Source organism: Trichosurus vulpecula, chromosome 6 (assembly GCF_011100635.1).
Source record: "Trichosurus vulpecula isolate mTriVul1 chromosome 6, mTriVul1.pri, whole genome shotgun sequence".
In the NCBI taxonomy this organism is placed as follows: Eukaryota; Metazoa; Chordata; class Mammalia; order Diprotodontia; family Phalangeridae; genus Trichosurus; species Trichosurus vulpecula.
In genome coordinates this window covers 256,370,332-256,390,737 of record NC_050578.1, presented here as the reverse complement: position 1 = coordinate 256,390,737, position 20,406 = coordinate 256,370,332, and the positions used below count along the sequence as shown (strand labels likewise).

The 20,406-nt window shown below is 45.3% G+C and overlaps 1 protein-coding gene across 4 annotated transcripts in view; it reads right to left on the bottom strand.

Moving 5' to 3' along the window:
- TSPAN18 (tetraspanin 18) overlaps positions 1 to 20,406 on the bottom strand; it is a 236,810-nt gene that overhangs the window by 14,647 nt on the left and 201,757 nt on the right. For all 4 annotated transcript variants that reach the window (XM_036765449.1, XM_036765452.1, XM_036765450.1 and 1 more), the window contains 3 exons: positions 11,860 to 11,935; positions 8,051 to 8,245; positions 56 to 130 (listed from right to left, as the gene is read on the bottom strand). In XM_036765449.1, the coding sequence (XP_036621344.1) occupies positions 56 to 130; positions 8,051 to 8,245; positions 11,860 to 11,922 (333 nt within the window). In that variant the 5' untranslated portion in view covers positions 11,923 to 11,935. The remainder of the gene's footprint in view (positions 1 to 55; positions 131 to 8,050; positions 8,246 to 11,859; positions 11,936 to 20,406) is intronic.

The following is a 20,406-nucleotide window of genomic DNA, read 5'->3' as shown; positions in this document are numbered from 1 at the left end:
GACCCTGGGGGAGTGGATGGATGCATTCACATTAGGAGCGCCACACAGTACTTACATTTTCTCTGAAGATGAAGGCCAGGATGGCTGCTGAGAGCTCTGCCAAGAATATTAACAAGATGAACAGGAAAAACTAGAAAGACAAGAGAAAAAAGCCAGGTGAGCTGCTGGACCAGTGATGAGCAAGGAACACCAAGGCAATGCTGAATTATACCAGCTTAGCACTTAGCTATCTCCCAGGCCTGGAGTGCTCTCCCTCCTCCCCTTTGCCTCCTGGCTTCCCTGGCTCCCCTCGTGGCTCAGAGAAACTCCCATCTTCTGACAGAGCCTTGGCCTCCCTCCTTCACGTTAGTGGCCTTCCCTTTGTGGGACTCTCCCACTTAGTCTGATGACCAAATGTGTTGTTTGCATATTGCCTTCCCCTTAGTAAATGAGTTCCTTGAGGGTACGCTCCAGTGCTTGGCAGAGCACCTGGCACAAAATGGGCACCAGAAAAGTATGAGCTGACTGCTTGGCAAATACATACAGAGGGAAGAGACCTCAGAAATCCTTCGGTCCAATCTCACCTGGTTTTACAGGTAAGAAAATTGAGGTCCACAAATGTTAAATGCTTTGCCCAAGGTCACAAAACTGGCAGAGTCAGGGTTGTGCAAACTACTCTGACTTCAAACCCGCACTCCACTGCACTATATGAACTTTGGATCAGCAGAGAGAGACCACAAGTGACGAATGGAAGTCAGAATCCAGGATAAGTAAGGAGACGGTATACAAACCTCCAGATGACACTTCAGTTAAGGGGAAACCCACTGCCACCTGAACCAAGGTACCCCATTCTACTTTAGGGTGACTTTAAATTATAAGGAGTTCAAGCCAGCGAGCTCCAAGGAGCTCCGTTGTAGCATACTCACAGATAGCAGGTGTGATTAATGACTTAATATTAATGATCTTTGAAGGGTTGTTGAGAATGGTGTAAGACTGGAGAAGAACAAATAACTTGATTTTAATTTTAAAAAGTGTACATTATAGGACAGTAGACTTGACATTGAATCCATGTAAACTTCTGTGATATATTATTAAAGGGGTGGTTAGTAAACACTTAGGAAAAGAAGAAGAAGAGTTCAAGTCCATGTAAGGGACATCTTCTTGTTTGTTAGAAACATACCAAAATGGAATGGTTTGCCTTTCAAGATAGTGGACCCACTTCTTTCCTCCCTCCTTGTCCCTGTTGGACATCTTCCCATTGAAGCTGAATGATCACTCATCAGAGATATTGTAGAGATGATTTTTCAAGTCCCCTTCTGGCTATGATATTCTGTAAGTTATTGCTTCAGAAGCAGCCACAGAGTCAGAGGCAGACATCTCTCCATCAAGAGAGGTTCAGAGACTGAGTACTCTTGCCTGCTAGCTTTTCTCCTCAATCAAAAGGCTTCTCAGTCAATTTTCTCTTTGTCTTTTGAGATTTTCCTCCTGCCCCCTCCCATCTTGTATATTTGTCTTACACGCTATACCATGACTCCCCTAAGATGCTGAGGTTGCCTCTAGCAACCAACAGTTTTTTCCCCCCTTCCCTTTGGATACAAGCCGCATTAGGGATAAAGTGTCTCAGAAAAAACAACAACTTGTGCCCCGACTGGAGCAAGGCAACATTTTAAGACAAGATTAAGTGTAAAAAGTCAGGTGCATTTAAAACAGATTTCTTTTTTGAGGGGGGAAGGCAGGGCAATTGGGGTTAAACGACTTGCCCAAGGTCACACAGGTAGTAAGTGTGTCAAGCATCTGAGACCAGATTTGAACTTATTGTCCTCCTGACTCCAGGGCTGGTGCTCTACTCACTGCACCACCTAGCTGCTCCTAGAACAGATTTCTGGTAGCTGCACTCAGAGCCAAAGGCTTTCCTTCAAGAAGTGGAAGAGAAAGATTCAAAATACAAATTTGTCAACTGACTTTCCAGAGTCCAGAAGGCTCACTGAGCTTCTGGATAGATGGTGTAAGTCACTGGGTCCTGGCTGCACATAGATGCCCTTTAATGATATATTACGGAAGTTTACATGGATTAAAAGTCAAGTCTACTGTCCTATAATGTATACTTTTTTTTTTTGGAAAATCAAGCTATTTGCCCTTCTCCAGTCTTACTCCATTCTCAACAATCCTTCAAAGATCATTAATATTAAATCATTAATCACACCTCCCTCGAGGGTTTCAGATTTTTGTCACTCTGGTCTGGGGTCTAGAATAATCACTTCCAGTTGTTGACCAAAGAGCTTTGGTCCTGTGCACTTCTGGTCTGATCATAGGGTGTCCAGACCCTAAGAATCTGGCTGTGAGGTCTAAAAGCTGCTATGCTGTTAACATCTAGCTGTCCTCAGTCCTGCCAACAGCTGGATTAGCATATGTTACACCTATGCTCTGGTGTCCTTAGAAAGAAGCAGCATGGTATGGTGCATAGAGCCCTGCACATGGAGTCAGGAAGATCTGGGTTTAAATCCTACCTCACACAGTTGTGTGGCCTTGGAAAAGTGATTTAACTTTCCTCCTCTTCCACTTCCTCAACCGTGAAACAGGGATCAGAATAGGATCTCCTTCATAGGATTGTTTTGAGGATCAAATGAGAAAATGCATGAGCAGTAGTATGGGAAAGTTTGCTGGATTTGATACTGAGTTCAAATCCTGACTCTGCCACTTTGCCACTTTCATGCCTCAGTTTCCTCATCTGTAAGATATAGGACTTGAGTTGGATGAACTTGGACAAGTCACCTCTCTTCTCTGGGCCTCAGTTTCCTCATCTGTAAAATAAGGGGGTCTGACTAGATGACCCCTGAGGTCCCTAAAGTTGTGTCATTCTAAGATGCTCGTATCTTTACCAAGTATGTCCCAGTGATTTGGGAGCTGACCTTAGAGCCAGGATAGCCTGAGTTCAGGTCCTACCTCTGATGCACACTGACTTCATGATTCGGGTCTACCTATGCCCCAGATTGGACTTAGCTGGACAGAAGGAAGGAGAGTTACCTCCTGACCTTCCCAAGTACACCATTATCCAGTAGTGATGCTTTATATCTCACTCACACCAGCCCGGACTCGTCCTCTTTCCAAAGTGTTGGTGTTGCTCTTTGGTTGGGACCTAGGGGGAATCCTCATGAACTTTCTCCTCTGATGCCACTGACTGAATCTCCTAGGAGGCTCTCATGGCACCCTCAATTCTGTTTTGATGTATTACTGATCTATCTGATTTCACTCAGCATGGGTGGGGCATGCCCTATATTGTCCTAGGTTGACTCTGCTCAGATGTTGGTAAATGCTTGAAGGACATTGGCCAAGAGAGGTTTTATGAGCTCTTAGCCATCAAAAATAACTCTCTTGGAATCAGGGGCGGAGCCAAAATGGCAGCTGGAAAGCAGGGACTAGCATGAGCTCCCGGCTGAGTGCCTCCAAAAACCTATAAAAAATGGCTCTGAACCAATTCTAGAACTGCAGAACCCACAAAACAGCAGAGGGAAGCAGCGCTCCAGCCCAGGACAGCCTGGATGGTCTCTGGGTGAGGTCTATCCCTCACGGAGCTGGAAGCAGAGCAGAGCAGAGCGGAGCAGAGCCCAGCGTGAGCGGCGCGCACCAACCAGACCAGGAGCCAGGTGGAGTGTGCCCTAGCGCCCTGAATCAGTCAGCTGCAGCAGTTACCAGACTTCTCAACCCACAAACACCAAAGACAACAGAGAAGGTTAGTGGGAGAAGCTGTGGGAGTGGAAGGAGTTCGCAGTTCGGCTACCGCCCTGGGGCAGCTACAGAAATACAGCTGCAGTTGCTTCCAGCCCCAGGCCCACCTGGTGGGAGGAACTAAGTGGCGGATCAGAGCAGGACTGAAGAGCCTGCTGAAGATCTAAGTTCAGTCCGGGTTGGGGGGTCTTGGGGAAGGAGGAGTGCTGGTGTGGCAGAGCTGGTGCATCCCCCCAAGCGTGGAACATAGTTCTCTTAACTCCACAAGCAGTCATACCCTGCTGAAAAACTCAAGGGTCAAGTTAGTTGGATGGGAATATGGCCAGGCAGCAAAAATGCACCCAGATTCAGTCTCAGACTTTGGATTCTTTCTTTGGTGACAAAGAAGACCAAAACATACAGACAGAAGAAATTAACAAAGTCAAAGAGCCTACAACAAAAGCTTCCAAGAAAAACATGAACTGGTCCCAGGCCATGGAAGAGCTCAAAAAGGATTTGGAGAAGCAGGTTAGAGAAGTAGAGGAAAAACTGGGAAGAGAAATGAGAAGGATACAAGAAAACCAGGAAAAACAAGTCAATGACTTGCTAAAGGAGACCCCCCAAAATACTGAAAAATATACTGAAGAAAACAACACCTTAAGAAATAGACTAACTCAAATGGTAAGAGAGCTCCAAAAAGCCAATGAGGAGAAGAATGCCTTGAAAGGCAGAATTAGCCAAATGGAAAAGGAGTTCCAAAAGACCACTGAAGAAAATACTACCTTAAAAATTAGATTGGAGCAAGTGGAAGCTAGTGACTTTATGAGAAATCAAGATATTATAAAACAGAACCAAAGGAATGAAAAAATGAAAGACAATGTGAAATATCTCATTGGAAAAACCACTGACCTAGAAAATAGATCCAGGAGAGATAATTTAAAAATTATTGGACTACCTGAAAGCCATGATCAAAAAAAGAGCCTAGATGTCATCTTTCAAGAAATTATCAAGGAGAACTGCCCTGATATTCTAGAGCCACAGGGCAAAATAGAAATTGAAAGAATCCACCAATCGCCTCCTCAAATAGATCCCAAAAAGAAATCTCCTAGAAATATTGTTGCCAAATTCCAGAGCTCCCAGATCAAGGAGAAAATACTTCAAGCAGCCAGAAAGAAACAATTTGAGTATTGTGGAAACACAATCAGAATAACCCAAGATCTGGCAGCTTCTACATTAAGAGATCGAAGGGCTTGGAACACGATATTCCGGAGGTCAATGGAGCTAGGATTAAAACCAAGAATCACCTACCCAGCAAAACTGAGTATCATGCTCCAAGGCAAAATATGGATTTTCAATAAAATAGAGGACTTTCAAGCTTTCTCAGTGAAAAGACCAGAACTGAATAGAAAATTTGACTTTCAAACACAAGAATCAAGAGAAGCATGAAAAGGTAATCAAGAAAAAGAACAAGAAAAAGATTGCAAGGGACTTACTCAAGTTGAACTGTTTTGTTTACATTCCTACATGGAAAGATGATGTGTATGATTCATGAGACCTCAGTATTATGGTAGCTGAAGGGAATATGCATATATATATATATATATATATATATATATATATATATATATATATACACATGTTTATGTATATATATGTGAATGCGTATGTATGTATATATGTATGTGTTTATATATATATATATATATATATATATATATATATATATAGAGAGAGAGAGAGAGAGAGAGAGAGCAGGCACAGGGTGAGTTGAAGATGAATAAGGGATGAGAGAGGAATATATTGAGAGAGGGAGATAGGGAGAGATAGAATGGGGTGGATTATCTCACATAAAGGTGGCAAGAGGAAGCAGTTCTGTGGGAGGAGGTGAGATGGCAGGTGAGGGGGGAATGAGTGAATCTTGCTCTCATCAGATTTGGCCTGAGGAGGGAATACCATACATACTCAATTGGGTATCTTACCCCACAGGAAAGAAGAGGGAAGAAGATAAAAAAGGGGGGGGATGATGGAGGGGAGGGCAGATGGGGGTGGAGGTAATCAAAAACAAACACTTTTGAAAGGGGACAGGGTTAAGGGAGAAAATTCAATAAAGGGGGATGGGTTGGGAAGGAGAAAAATATAGTTAGTCATTCACAACATGAGTATTGTGGAAGGGTTATACATAATGATACACATGTGGCCTATTGCTTGACTTCTTAGGGAGGGTGGGTGGGAAGGGAAGAGGGGAGAGAATTTGGAACTCAAAGTTTTAAAAACAGATGTTCAAAAACAAAAAAAAATGTTTTTGCATGCAACTAGAAAATAAGATACACAGGCAATGGGGCATAGAAATTTATCTTGCCCTACAAGAAAGGAAGGGAAAAGGGGATGGGAGGGGAGTGGGGTGACAGAAGGGAGGGCTGACTGGGAAACAGAGCAACCAGAATATACGCCATCTTGGAGTGGGGGGGAAGGTAGAAATGGGGAGAAAATTTGTAATTCAAACTCTTGTGAAAATCAATGCTGAAAACTAAATATATTAAATAAATACATTTTAAAAAGAAAAAAAAGAAAAAAATTAATTTAAAAATATATTAAGAAATAAAAGCCATGGGGAACCCATGGGGGAAAAGTATCACATAGAATTTATTGTATACTTTATAAATAAAGTGATATAAAATGGAAAAAAAATAACTCTCTCTTCCCCATTGGCTCAAAGACCAAGGCCAAGAGCAACATCCATCAATGCCTCATGAAGCACGAAATGGTGCCCCCAGGGCTAATCAGGAGGCTCTCATTCCACACTCTTTCTCCCCAAATTTCCTCAGTTTCCAAGTCCTGTGACTCAGGTTTCTTTATTATATAATTCTTGCTGGTCAATGAATTGGTGTCACACAGTAGAAAGAGTACTTGGGAGTTAGAAGGTGGAGGGTCTGAGGTCCCATAGAGAGCTAAGCTTTGAGCCAAGGAGATCTGGGTTCATGTCCCCTCCTCTGACATGTACAGGGCACTGCCACCCTGGATGAGTCACTTGATTTCTCAATGTTCTAGGTACTCTAAGCCTAGAAATTGCAGAGCAGTTGCCCAACTGTACTGGTAGAGGGAGTTTTTAAAAGAATGGAGAGGACTGTAATCCAATCCCTGCATCTTATGGACAAGGCAGCAGAGATGCAAAGGGAGGATGGGTTTGCCCTAAGATGCACTGGCACATAGCAGCGGAACTCAGAACAGACATAAGGTTCTCTGACTCCCAGGCCAAGGTAGCAGGCCTGAGCTCCAGCTGGCCTCCTTAGCTTGGCTCCATGCCATGGCTAGGGGAAATATTCATGACCCCAGTCACCTGTCTTACAAATGTGGGCTATTAGCTACAAAAAAAGATAAGGAAAAAGAGTTCAAGATGCTCCACGGAAAATCTCACAGCTGATGGAAAAAACAGCTCAGACACAGTTATGTGGCTCTGGACACACTATCTCCCCTTTCTGGGCTTCAGTTTCATCATATGTAAAATAGGACTTGGGCAGCTAGGCAGTGCAGTGGATAGAGTGCCAGCCCTAGAGTCAGGAGGACCTGAGTTCAAATCTGTCCTCAGACACTTACTAGCTGTGTGACCCTGGGCAAGTCACTTCACTCTGTTTGCCTCAGTTCCTCATCTGTAAAATGAGCCAAAGAAGGAAATAGCAAACCATTCCAGTATCTTTGCCAAGAAAACCCCAAATGGGGTCAGAAAGAGTCAGACACAACTAACTGAGTAATTAACAACAAAAAATAGAACTACTAATACCCTACAAACTTGTGGTGGGGCTCAAATGACATGATAACACATCCTGTCTATACAAACATATTACACATATGGAGAAAGAGAGTATTACAAAAATGTGATTTATTATTGTTCATAGGCCTGTGATTTCATCAGCATAAGGAGTCCCCAGAGGAGAGAATGTTCTCTCCTACAAATCATCATCTTTTCTGAAATTTAGAGTCTTAGAAGTGGTCTGCATCACTCAGAGGTCCCACAACTGGCCAGGATCACACAACCAAGAGGCAGGACATTGATTAAAGGCTTCTTCACTTTGGAACCTCAGACTTGGAAGCCAATGGCACATGACTTGGTGAGGGATGGAAGGGGAAGGTGGAGCTCATACTGCCTGCATCCTCCATGGAGCCCACCAGAATCAATGGCAACCCAACCTCTACAAATGAGTGGTAAAGCCATTTCCTTGAAGTCACCTAGTAAGTGAGGACCTCTGACTCTAATGCCAGGGTGCTTCCCACTACACCATGACTTCCTTTTGGCTCACAAGCACGTGGATGTGGAGAGGAGGAAACAGGGATGGGCAAGGGGGATGGTTTCAGAGGGGCTCGTACTTACGAAGAGTAGCAAACACTTGTTTTCCCGGATGGCTCCACAGCAGCCTAGGAAACCGAGTAGGAAAAGCAGGGCTCCCATGGCCAGCAGGATGTAGGCACCCGTGAAGAGGAGGGGGTTAGCAGCCACAATCTCTCGAAACCCAGTAGGGTCCACCATGACCCAGATCCCGATACCCAGCAGGCAGGCACCCCCCAGCTGCTCCAGGGCCCAGCACAGAGGAGGAAGGGGCACGGGAAGAATAGAGGCAGAAAAAGGGTGGGGGGAAGAAAAGGATTCAAAGTTTAAACATTCTGCTCGTGACTCCCAGGACCATGCTTTCCTGCTGGGGAGCCAGATGGGTTAGTTAGCAAGAGGGGCCCACATCCTGAGCAGCAGATAAATTAGGAACATGGTTTATTAGGCAGAAATTCAATTTGCACCATGAATCTATTTCCCCAAGGTGTTCTCTGTTACTTTCTTTTCCTTCCTTCCTTCCTTCCTTCCTTCCTTCCTTCCTTCCTTCCTTCCTTCCTTCCTTCCTTTCTTCCTTCTTTCTTTCTTTCTTTCTTTCTTTCTTTCTTTCTTTCTTTCTTTCTTTCTTTCTTTCTTTCTTTCTTTCTTTCTTTCTTTCTTTCTTTCTCCCTTCCTTCCTTCCTTCCTTCCTTCCTTCCTTCCTTCCTTCCTTTCTTTCTTTCTTTGTTTCGTTCTTTCTTTTCTTCCTTTCTTCTTCTTTTAAATAGCTCCCAGAATTTGGGGCCTTTAACACCTACCTTAAATAAAGCACCTACCCTTGAAATGCCTCAGCCCCACTGAGTGGAACCCTGTTCCCCTTTGAATGACCTGGCACCTTCCTTCCACTGTGATGACTGTAAGTCTCCATTATCAAATGAGAACACTAGGGAGAGATGGATTGTTGCTCTCTTCTTTTAGGAGGGTGGTAGAGGGCTATGATTTAATCATCTTAGGAAATGCCTAGTAATCAAACCACCCATGCAGATGGGTACCTGCTCCACATCTGAGAATCCCAGAGTTTTCTGGGGGCATCGAAAAGTGGGGACTTGGCTAGATTCAGACAGCAAGTGTCTGTCAGAGGCAGGACTTGAACCCAGATATTTCTAACTGAGCACATGTAGGTGGCACAGTGAAGAGAGCTCCAGGCTTGGAGTCAGGAGGACCTGAGTTCAAATCCCACCTCAGATACTTTACCAGCTGTGTGACACTGGGCAAGTCATTTTACCCTGTTTGCTTCCATTTTTTTATTTGTAAAATGAGCTGGAGAAGGAAATGGCAAATATCTCCAGTGTCTTTGCCAAGAAAACCCCATATGGGGCCAGTTGGACACGACTGTATGGAATGATATTTCTAACTGAGGTCATTCATTGAGCCACAGACACCTCCTTGTCTTTTTCAATTCAGTTCATTATTGGCAACATACCTACATCATGTAAGGCTCTGTGACGTGTCAAGAGTGCCAAGATGGAATGACACAGTCCCTGCCCTCAGAGAGCTTATATTCTACTGGGGAAGGGAAGGGGAAGTGGATATGACATGTGACGAGGCAAGTGAAATACAAGGTAGGGAGTGACGGGGGAAGGGAGAGACTCAAAGTCCTTTGGGGTCATTTGGGGAGGGAGAGCTCACTTGTAGCTGAAGGGGTCAAGGAAGGTTTCAGGGATGAGGCAGAGCAGATTACAAAGGGAAGGGACGATGACAAAGTGTGGTTTTGAACACATGACAGACACCCCATTTCTCCTCTCCAGGTTTCCCACTGGCTGTTCACACTGGCTGGAATGCACACCCTCCTCACTTCTATAGATAGGTAGGTTCCCTCAAGGCCCAGGTCAAGTGCTACCTTCTACATAAAGCCTTTTTTGTTCTCCCCAGTGCTTAAATACAAGATGAAGATGTATTATTTTTTACCCTCGAGACAACAGGGGAGTAGCATAGAAGTTTTAGAGCAAGGGCATGATATGGTCATATCTGTGCCTTAGGGAGAAAACTTTGGCATCCATGCAAAAGTGTGTTGGTAAACATTTAACAACTGGCTCTTTCAAAAATGTAGCAGGACTTACTTTGAAATTCAGTGTGCAATATGAACATTTTCTCCACCACTTATTTAAGTCTAAACAATCAACAAATCATTAAAGCAAGTCCTGATTTGTAACATTTTCTGATTTCTGAGGTGCACATGTTCACACAGAAAATTTAACGATCAGCTCTCCTGAACTTCTACGAGCTAGTTTCAGTACATGCCTGCGGCTATATGAAGGATGGATTTTCCAAGGACACTTTAAGCTCTGTGAGAGCAAGGACTATAACTTATTCATCTTTGTATCTCTTATTACATCCAAGTGTAGGGCACACAGTAAGCCAGCTGCGCATTTGTTGAAAATGATTATGACGTCTGGCATTTTTAAACGGTTATCTTCTTCCTTACAGCATCTTCTCCCATTACTAAGCTCTGGACCCCCCAAAATCCCAGTCACTTCAATTGGGGCCAAACATGGGGCCTGCTTTATCTCTTTCTGGGAGAAGAGGGATATGGTAGGAGGGTATGACTGAATGTTCAATGTTCCTGTAACTATTCTGTGATGATTGACTACTGAATCTAACTGAATGTAGAACTTGAAGAGACCTTGGAATATGGAACACAGAAGGTGAGAGCTTGGAGGGACTAGAAATCATGATGTCCAGACTCTCATCGTACAGATGAAGAAAATGGAGGGAAGGGAAGGGGGAGGGGGAAGGGGGAAGGGAAGAAGAAAGGGAAGGGAAGGGGGAAGGGGGAAGGGGGGGAAGGGGAGGGGAGGGGAGGGGAGGGAATGGAAGGGAAGGGGGAAGGGAAGGGAAGGGAAGGGGATGGAAGGGGAGGGGAGAGGGAAGGGAAGGGAAGGGAAGGGGAGGGAAGGGGAGGGGAGGGAAGGGAAGGGAAGGGAAGGGAAGGGAAGGGGAGGGAAGGGGAGGGAAGGGAAGGGAAGGGAAGGGGAGGGGAGGGAAGGGAAGGGAAGGGAAGGGAAGGGAAGGGAAGGGAAGGGAAGGGAAGGGAAGGGAAGGGAAGGGAAGGGAAGGGAAGGGAAGGGAAGGGAAGGGAAGGGAAGGGAAGGGAAGGGAAGGGAAGGGAAGGGAAGGGAAGGGAAGGGAAGGGAAGGGAAGGGAAGGGGGAAGGATCTCACCAAGGTACACAGTAGAACTCAGATCTTTGCTCTTTTGAATATTCTTTACGGTAGAATATGGTAACTGTGGCCTATCACTCTGTTGGGGCTGCCCCTTCCCTTGGTGACGGCTTTCCTCTTGGGGACGGTCCTGAATCCCTTCCTGATGGCTTGAGAATCTCTAACTATTTGTTATCTGCCAGTCTAGTTCTTGGATAAGGAAGGCCTAGGTTGAATTCCAATTCTGCGGCTAAAAATAATAGAATCAAAGATTTGGAAGAGACCGTACTGATTTGGTCCAACTCTCATTTTATAAATGTGGAATCTGAGGTCAGGGGAAGCCAGGTGATTTAACCAAGGTTGCTTGTGTGACCAAGCATATCTGTGTGACTTTGGGCAAACAGTATTAATGCCTTGGGCCTCAGTTTCCACACTTGTAAAATGGAGGGGTTGGACCAGATGAGTTCTGGGCCCCTTTTCAGGTCTCGATCTATGATCCCATTATCTGCTGCCAGAGTGCAAGTCCCTTGTTCCTTGACCCCACCCTGGCTCCCACCACTGGGGAATAAAAGAAGCCCAATTTCTCCCAACATGAATATTTTAAGAGAATCACTTGTTCTGAAAGCCTGGCAGAGACAGAGGGAAACCGATCGAGGGGAGGGTTCCCGGAATACTCACAAATATGAAGAAATTGAAAACAAACATCAGATACTTCATGCAGCTCAGACAGTCGCCCTCCATGGTGCTCCTCCGCCTGCAAAACAACATCAAGGCAGCCCCTGTGGCTCTGTCTGTCCGCCTCCTCTCCAGCCCCCATTCCCTTCCCCCCCCCCCATGCCCTCAGAGAAGAGAGAATGGGGCTTTGGGGCTGGGCTTGGCTTTGAAGCTGGAAGGCAGGGGCATTCCCTGGGGAAGAGACTGTGAGAGCTGAAAGGGACCTTAAGAACAGAACATGGTGTGTTCTAGCTGGAAGGGAGCTTAGAACACACCGCTGCCACCAGCCACTTTCTATAACTTATTTCTTTTGGATCTCAAAATGAACCTGTGGGTTAAGCGCTGTTATTACTCTCATTTTACACATGGGGAAACTGAGGCCCTACAGAGGTTAAGTGACTTGCCCAGGGTCACACAGCTAATCAAAGCCAGGTCTTCCCGACTCCAAAGCCAGGTATGTCAAAGCTGAGAGGGGCCTTACAAATCATCACATCGTTATTTTCACAAGTGAGGGAACTCTCCGACATTCTTACCAGGACCCAGCTTTATTTTTCTGAAGCCCTATCAGTGGGACCCCTCTAAACCCTCAGAGGGACTCTCTAAAGCCAGGCAGCAGGTCCTATGCATTGTATGTGCAAACAGACACACAGACACACACAGACACACACGCACGCACGCTCGCGCGCCCGTATTTTGTCTGCACATTCCTAATGAAAAAGCAGCATGGGGTATACACTCCTCCACCCCTCTCCCCTCCCTTCAGCAGCATCCAATTACATGCTAAATTAAGGGGGGGGGGGCGGGAAATCTGCACTCGATTCAAGCAAACCCCCCATTCTAGGCAGCAGCATCACAGTGAATATTTCCCAGGCCTGGGGATTGATCCTCTGTGCCTTCCCTTCATTGTTTCTCCTAATGCACTGGGTGCTTGTCCAGCCGCCCTCGGGGGCTGCCCGTGGCCATGGTAACTGGTCGGTTTTCGAGACGCCGCCAGGCTGCCGGGCTCTTCAGAAACCCGCTTGGGGGGAGCGGCTGAATCAGGTGAACGCACCATGCTCTAATTTGGGGGTTGGTCCGTTGCACGGCAACCCTGGGCCTGGATGCCTATTTCATTCTCCTCTCAATGAACCTTTCCAGCCTTTATTTTTCCCCTCTGAAAGAAAGACTGGTGGGGAAGGGAGGAGAAGGAAGGGGAGGGACAGAAATGTTGGTACAGCCTTGGCTGTGGGGCTCAGAGCCCTCAAAGGGGGGAGGGGGAGGTATTGAACCCAGGCCTTCTGACTCTGGGTCCAATGTTCTTTTCATGATACTACAGAATTATTTATATAATTCTATATTTTTATATATTTATAACTACATATTTTAATATATCATATAATTATATATTTTAATATATAATTATATAATATATTATATATATTCATATATAACTATATAATTGTGCAAAATTCTAGCTGATGATGTACCTCAATCTTGACCCCTTTTTCAAGGACCATTCCAATGCTTGCTTTGGCTACAGATCTTCCCTTAATTAAGCCTTTTACTACCTCGTGTGTGCAATTCACTCCTATGTGTGATTCACTTAACCAGCCTTGGCCTCAGTTTCTACATCTATAAAGTGAGAGGAGCGGACTGAGTTCTTTCCGGTTCTAAAGTCACGTGGTCCAGCCCATATCTGTCTAATAAGGTATTTCTCATACAGGGTCTGGTCTGGGGAGGATGAGCAGGGGACCCAGATGGATGTTCATCAAGGCTGTTTCTGGAAGGATGTGAAGATGGAGAGGGGGGGGTGACCAGCTCTGCACTGTAACTACACAGGCCTTCTGGGTCTGCTTCTTTTCCACATACTGGGTGGTGAAGAGGAGCCTTTTGGTTGTAGGCTAAGCCAGAGATGAGAGCGTGCACAAAAGGCTTCAGAAATCTGAACTTCTTCCTTCCTATTGACCCTAAGGTGGAAGGTGAACTCTGGAAGGCCAGTGGAGGCCGGGGTGCCCATCTCTTCACTGGGTCAGTCAGTGAGCACGTGGCTGCCTAGGCCAGCCTGTGTCTGCTGTGGGGCTGCTTCCTGTTTGGGGCTTCTTTCCTTTGGCACAGGGACTTATGACATTTTTCGAAGTCTAGGAACTGAAAACCATAATAGACTCTGCTGGCAGCTGAGCCTGGTGCAGAGGGCAACCCTGAGGGACAACTTGGGAACCAGCCCAGAAGATATTGTACCCTGTGGCAAGGGAGTTTCTCCGGCTATCAGCTAGGCCTCATTCAGAAGTGAACTTGGTGGGATAATTTCTTTAAGTGTGAGCATATTGTCTTGTGTAGGAGTCCTTCCACCAAACCTGACAAATGGTTGCCACTCTATGACCCGACGATTTTTCTCAGGTCATTTGGTCCATCACCCGCCTCTGGGCAGAAAAGAAAAGCTACCTGGAAATGACTGATTCCTGGTCCCACAATTACCTAAAGTGGCCACAGTTCATGGTGTCTTTTCTTGTCCCTGGCTAGGTATATAGTTCAGGCTCCTAGAGGTCTGCCATTTTTGAAAGCAGGTATTGAATGAAACCTGGAGAAGGAAATGGCAGACCACTCCAGTATCTTTACCGAAAACCAAACCAAACTAAAAAAAAAATGGGGTCACAAAGAGTTAGACACAACTGAAAAGACTGAACAACATTGAATGAAACAAAGCTGAGTGTCACCCATTGTGGGGGCATGCAGGGGGACTTCTGTGGATAAGGGCTCCTTAGCTGCTAAGAGTGTTGGTGGCTGTTCACCAGGACTGGGGATAAAAAGGGTGATTATTGACAGGACTGGGAAAGGGTATTGAAGCTCTCACTAGTAGGTATAAACTAGCTCAGGAATAGATCGCCAGCAAAGGAAGGACATTGGTGAGTGGGACAGTGTCCAGGGAAGGGCAATCAGGATGGTTAAAGGATTTGACATCATGTCATAGGAGTATCAGTTGAAGGAACTGGGGATATCCAGCCTAGATAAGAGGAGTCCCAAAGGAGACATAATAGTTGCTATCAAGTGTCTAAAGGACTGTCTTATGGAAGAGGAGTTAGCTTGATCTGCTTAGTCTCAAAGGGAAGAACTGGGAAGAAGGGGTGGAAGGTGGAGAGGGACAAGTTTAGGGTTGATATAAGGAAAGACTGCCTAAGAAGGAGAGCTGTCACCAAGGGGCACAGGCGGCCTGGAGAAGGGAGGAGGTTCCACATGATAGCAGGGCTTTGAGCAAAGACTAGAGGACCACTTGCACAGGATGCTATCAAAGGGCAGCTGAAGTCTCCATTCTACACTCAGATTCTGAGGTTCTGTGATTTTTACCTACTGCCCAGTGTACAAGAGTGACTAAAACTCAGGCAATTCACCCATCCATCCACTCATCCATCCATCCATCCATCCATCCATCCATCCATCCATCCATCCATCCATCCCTCCATCTACTTTAGTTCAGGTGTTTACCACTTCTTCTCATGATGGTTTTGTTTCCTAATTGTTCTCCCTGGGGCAGCTAAGAGGCTCATTGTCTAGAATGCCTGGCCTGAAATCAGGATGACTCATCTTCCTGAATTCAAATCTGGCCTCAGACACTAGCTGTGTGTCATTGTGCAAGTCACTTTACCCTGTTTGCCTCAGTTTCCTCATCTGTAAAAAGAGCTGGAGAACGCAATGGCAAACCATTACAGTATTTTGGCCAAGAACACCCCAAATGGAGTCAGGGAGAATCAGACTTGACTGAAAATGACTAAAGACAATTGTTCTCCCTGTATTCAGTCTCTTCCTACTCCAATCCAGCCTTCACACACCTGCCAGAGTGATATTCCTAAAACAGAAATCTGACCATGTCCTTCCCCAGTTCAAGCAATTCCAGTGGCTTGAGTTATGGCCTCCAGTATCAAATACAAACAACTGTGGTTGGCATTAAAAACTCTTCACAACCTGACTCTGGCCTGCCTTTCTAGGGTTACGGCATAGTACTCCCTCTCAGACATGTCAGTCCAGCCAAATCAGCCTTCTTGCACACCCAGAATTCCATCTTCCTTCTCCATGTCTATGCATAGGCAGCCCGCCATTTCTGGAATTCACTCATTCTTTATTCTGCCCTTTAGAATGCCTAGCTTCCTTCCAAGTACAGTATAAATGCCCCTTCCTACAAGATGTCTTTCCTGGTCCCCTTCCTACTTCTCCTCCCCCACAACTGCCAGTGTCTCCTCCCCAATTTCCCTTCCACTTACTTTGCACATATTTTCCACGTTCTTATATGTATATATATTGTCTTTCCTTATAGAATATAAGTACCTTGAGGGCAGGGTCTATTTCCCTTTTATGTTTGTATCTCGAGAACCCAGCATAATACGTGGCACATAGTAGATGTTTAATAAATGCTTATTGATTGATTGAGCTATACATATTATGTGTAATATGGGCCTACTCTATGCAATCTACTCCACAAAGTTCAGGAGGGAGGTACAAGGATGGCATAGTTCCTGCCTCCATGGGGCTCACCTTCTATGACAGATATAAGCTAAGGACACAGAAAAATATCTGTTGTGAGCAAAGTTCTTTGTTATTAAATTTGGAAGAGAAATGCTTTATCATCAGACTCAGGAAAGGTGTCTCTGAAGGTCCCATGTTGCTTTGTCTGGTTTCTTTTTCTGTGTCATTGAAGAAAGCCAGGGTCCTTCCTAGGAGGCACATAGTGTGTCTGATAGGGAGATCAATTAATCAATAAGTAAATATTTGCACAAGGCACAAGACACTGTGCTTGGCACCGGAGTTACAAAGACATGAATCTTCTAACACTCCCTGCCCTCATGGAGCTTATATTCTATTAGGAGATATGGTAGCTTTTTAGTAGGGATGAGGTGAGTGAGAGGGAAGGAAGAACTCTGGCTCTCTGAAAGAGAAAACTGTGGTTTCTCCTAGATAATCCTGCCTTGGCTTGAACCCAATAACCAGCCACTACTGGGTAGCCAGAGCTGGAGGGGATGGGGAAGGGAGGGACATCTGGAAGTATTAGATGGGAGGTTCAAAATGATTTTTGCTAGACCACCAAGTCTTTCCTGTAAGGGCCATTCCACCCCTCACTCCATAACTGATTAGGTGAAAATGGCGTAGCCCTGGTGGGGATCCACTGGCAACGCCTTGTATCTTACAAGAGGAACTTTTTCATTTATTAATTTATCCCTAAAGAGGGAGGTTTTGTTTTATGGAAGGCTCTGTGTGTGTGTTTGTGTGTGTGTGTGTGTGTGTGTGTGTGTGTATGTGTGTGCTTTGGGTTTTAGCTCAGTTTAGAATAAGGAGCCGAGATCTTTGTCCTCCTTGGTGGGAATTACAAGTTCCCTCCTTTCCCGTCCCTTCCCTCAGTTTTAAGTAACCCTGGACCCTTGGAGCTATTGCCAGAGAATTAAAGGCCATTTAATGCTCCCTCTTTAAATAAACCCTGGCAGCTTTTGTTTTTTCCTCTTCTAAAAATAAAAGAATATGAGTCCAGTGGGGAGAGGAGGGAAGGAAGTAGAAGGGCTTGGATATACAGGAAAGGCAGGGCCTGAAGGAGGAGGCCCAGAGACTTCAAATGGGGGGGGCATCCTAATGTCCTCTAGCCTGTCTCCTTGCCCCTTGGAAAGCACGTTCAACCCATCCAGAATGGATTGAGGATGGGTTTGAGTTTTAGGAATTTTTGCCTAAAGTGACCAGAGTTGGCATTTAAAGTCATGCTGGGCAGGAAGGGGAGATTGGGCATGCCCTAGTTCACTTAGGATAGTATGAAGCCTTATCTCCCATAAGTCCCTTTCCTTCAGCCCCAGAATCAAACTGTTATCATTTTAGAGTTTCTCATCCTGGAAAATGGTATCTGGGAAAGAACACTGAATTTGGAGGCAGTGGACTTGGGTTTGAATCCCAGCTTGGGCAAACCCTAGTTTCCTCATCTATAAAAGGGGTGGTGATGGTGGTGGTGACCAAGGTGATCTGTAAGCATGCATCTGACTCCGCCATTCTAAAGCCTCTTCTAGCTCTGAAATTTGAGGCTCCACATGTAGTTGCCAAGCTGATATGCCCTTAAAGCCCAGCTCAAGAAGCTCTCAATAGCTCTCTCTTGCCTCTACAAATACGAATGTCTCTGTGGGGTATTCAAAGCCATTTACAGCCTGGCTCCATCCTCTCTTTCACATCCCCTTGCTTCCCCCGACCCCACCTCATGCTTTTGGTGCTCTAGCCAAATGGGTCTATTTGCTGTTTCCTTACATAGAACGTTCCATCGGCCATCTCCATGCTTAGACTCTTCATCTCTCCATCTTGGAACAAGTATCTTCCCTTCAGATCTTAGCTTCAGTGCCCGCTCCTCCTTTCCTGAGCCCCTAGGAGCTGGTGCCTCCCTCTCAGAATTACCTTGAATTTTATATCCTATTTCCTTATTGAAACACATTGGGTCCTTGAGTAGAATGGAAGGCCCATGAGGCCAAGGACAGTCTTGTTTTGCTCTCTGTAGTCTCAGTTCCAGGCACAGAGTAAGGGGGTACTTAAATAAATGCTCACTGATTTTAAGTGAATTAAACGTTCTCCAAATGTTGAACAACCACCAAGTAGGTGATTCTCATCGAGGTCCAGACCTCCCATGCCTAGGGTGGATGAGCAAAGGAACATCTGAGAACTTTCTAACTGGAGGGGGTGCCTTCCTTGCTTGCTTGCTCCTTGCTAGCCTGGGCCAAACCACTCTACACACAATGTATGAAATTGCTTCCCCCACTTCCACACACTTAACAATAGAAAGGCATAATAAATACTGAGCTATACAAATCCATTGCGCGTATTTATTATGTATTGCATTTATTAGAGGGGCCACTTCCTTTTTAGCATCTGGGCTCACTGACAGGTATAATAAAAGATCTCACATAGGAGCTTTTAACTTAGCAAAGGAAGGGTGGGTGGGTGGATGAATGGATGACCTGGCCTAAGGGACAATCAGGATGCCCGAGTGTTGCCTTCTCTCCCCTAGAGGAACTTTGTCTTTCAGGGTCTCGGTTCCTTCATCCTAAAAATGGGTCTGCTGGTTATTTTCACTGCCTGATCTTCTAAGGGGTACATCGGGAGGAAATTGTAAGGAAATCTTAGAGTAAATGGTCTGAAGGTCTTGGATAAAAAGGGCTTAGGAGAGGGGAAGTGCTGCCTAGCTAAAGAGGAGGGGCACCATCTTCTAGGCCAGAAAAAAAAAAAAAGTCATTCCTAGGTTTCGTCCACTGTACTTTGATTTATAGAACCAGAAGAGGTCAGGAGTGGGCTAACTCTGCAAAGCTTAGGCTCTATTATGGGGGTGGGGGTAGGCAGGAAGTGTTTAAAAGGATTATGGGAATCTGTAATAGAATTATAGGATGTCAGAGTGGTCAGGGAACTTTATTATTCATTTATGTTTTCATTCGATGCCCTAGGCAGTTAGATGGTGCAGTGGATAGAGTGGGGGGCCTGGAGTCAGTAAGACCTGAGTTCAAATCTGGCCTCACTCACTAGCTGTTGGCAAGTCACTTAACCCTGTATGCCTCAGTTTCCTCATCTGTAAAATGAGCAAGAGAAGGAAATGGCAAACCCCTCCAGCATCTTTGCCAAGAAGACCCCAAAAGGGGTCACACAGAGCCAGACATGGCTGAACGACAACGATTTTAACTTCACATTCATTCTGAATATCTTTCTCCCGAGTACAGAATGCCAGAGCTAGGAAGGGACCTAAGGATACAGAACATGGAATGTCAGAGGTAGGAGGGTCTTTAGAATTTAGGATATAGGGATAGAAGGAAACTTTGTAACATAATATCGGAGTTAGAAGGGACCTTGAGACAGAGTATCGGAACTGGAAGGGGTGTGAGAACACAGAACACACGATGTCTGTGAGCTGTAAGCTCTGGAAGAACAGAGAAATGTTAGAACTGGAAAGGATCTTAGCATATACAACGTAGAATGTCAGATTTTGACAGCAGACTGAGCCAGAAAGGGACGCTAGAACATAGTCTATCAGAGCCAAGATTTAGACCACCCAACATAGAACATCAGAGTAGGCTGGAACACAAACATTTAGACTGTTGGAATTGGGCAGGGCTTTAGAATATAGATTGGCAGAGCTGGAGAATCCCTTAGGACACAGAATGTCAGGGTTGGGACAGATGCTAGGATATAGAATTTTCAGGGCTGTGGAGCCCCTTAGAACACAGAACATAGAATGTCAAGGTAGGAACAAACATCAGGAAATAGAACATAGAATTTCATAGGTGGGACAGATTTCAGAATACAAAATATATACTGTTGGATCTAGGTGGGGCCTTAGGACATAGACTGTCAGGGGTGGGAAACTCCTTAGAACGCAAAATGTTAGGGCTGGGAAAGACTTTAGAACATACAATATCAGGGCTAGGACAGACTTCAAAACATGCTATATAGACTGTTAGAGCTGAGTGGGACTCTAGAACATAGAATGGCAGGGCTAGAAGGAATTTTAGAACACAGACTATATCAGGGACCATCAGA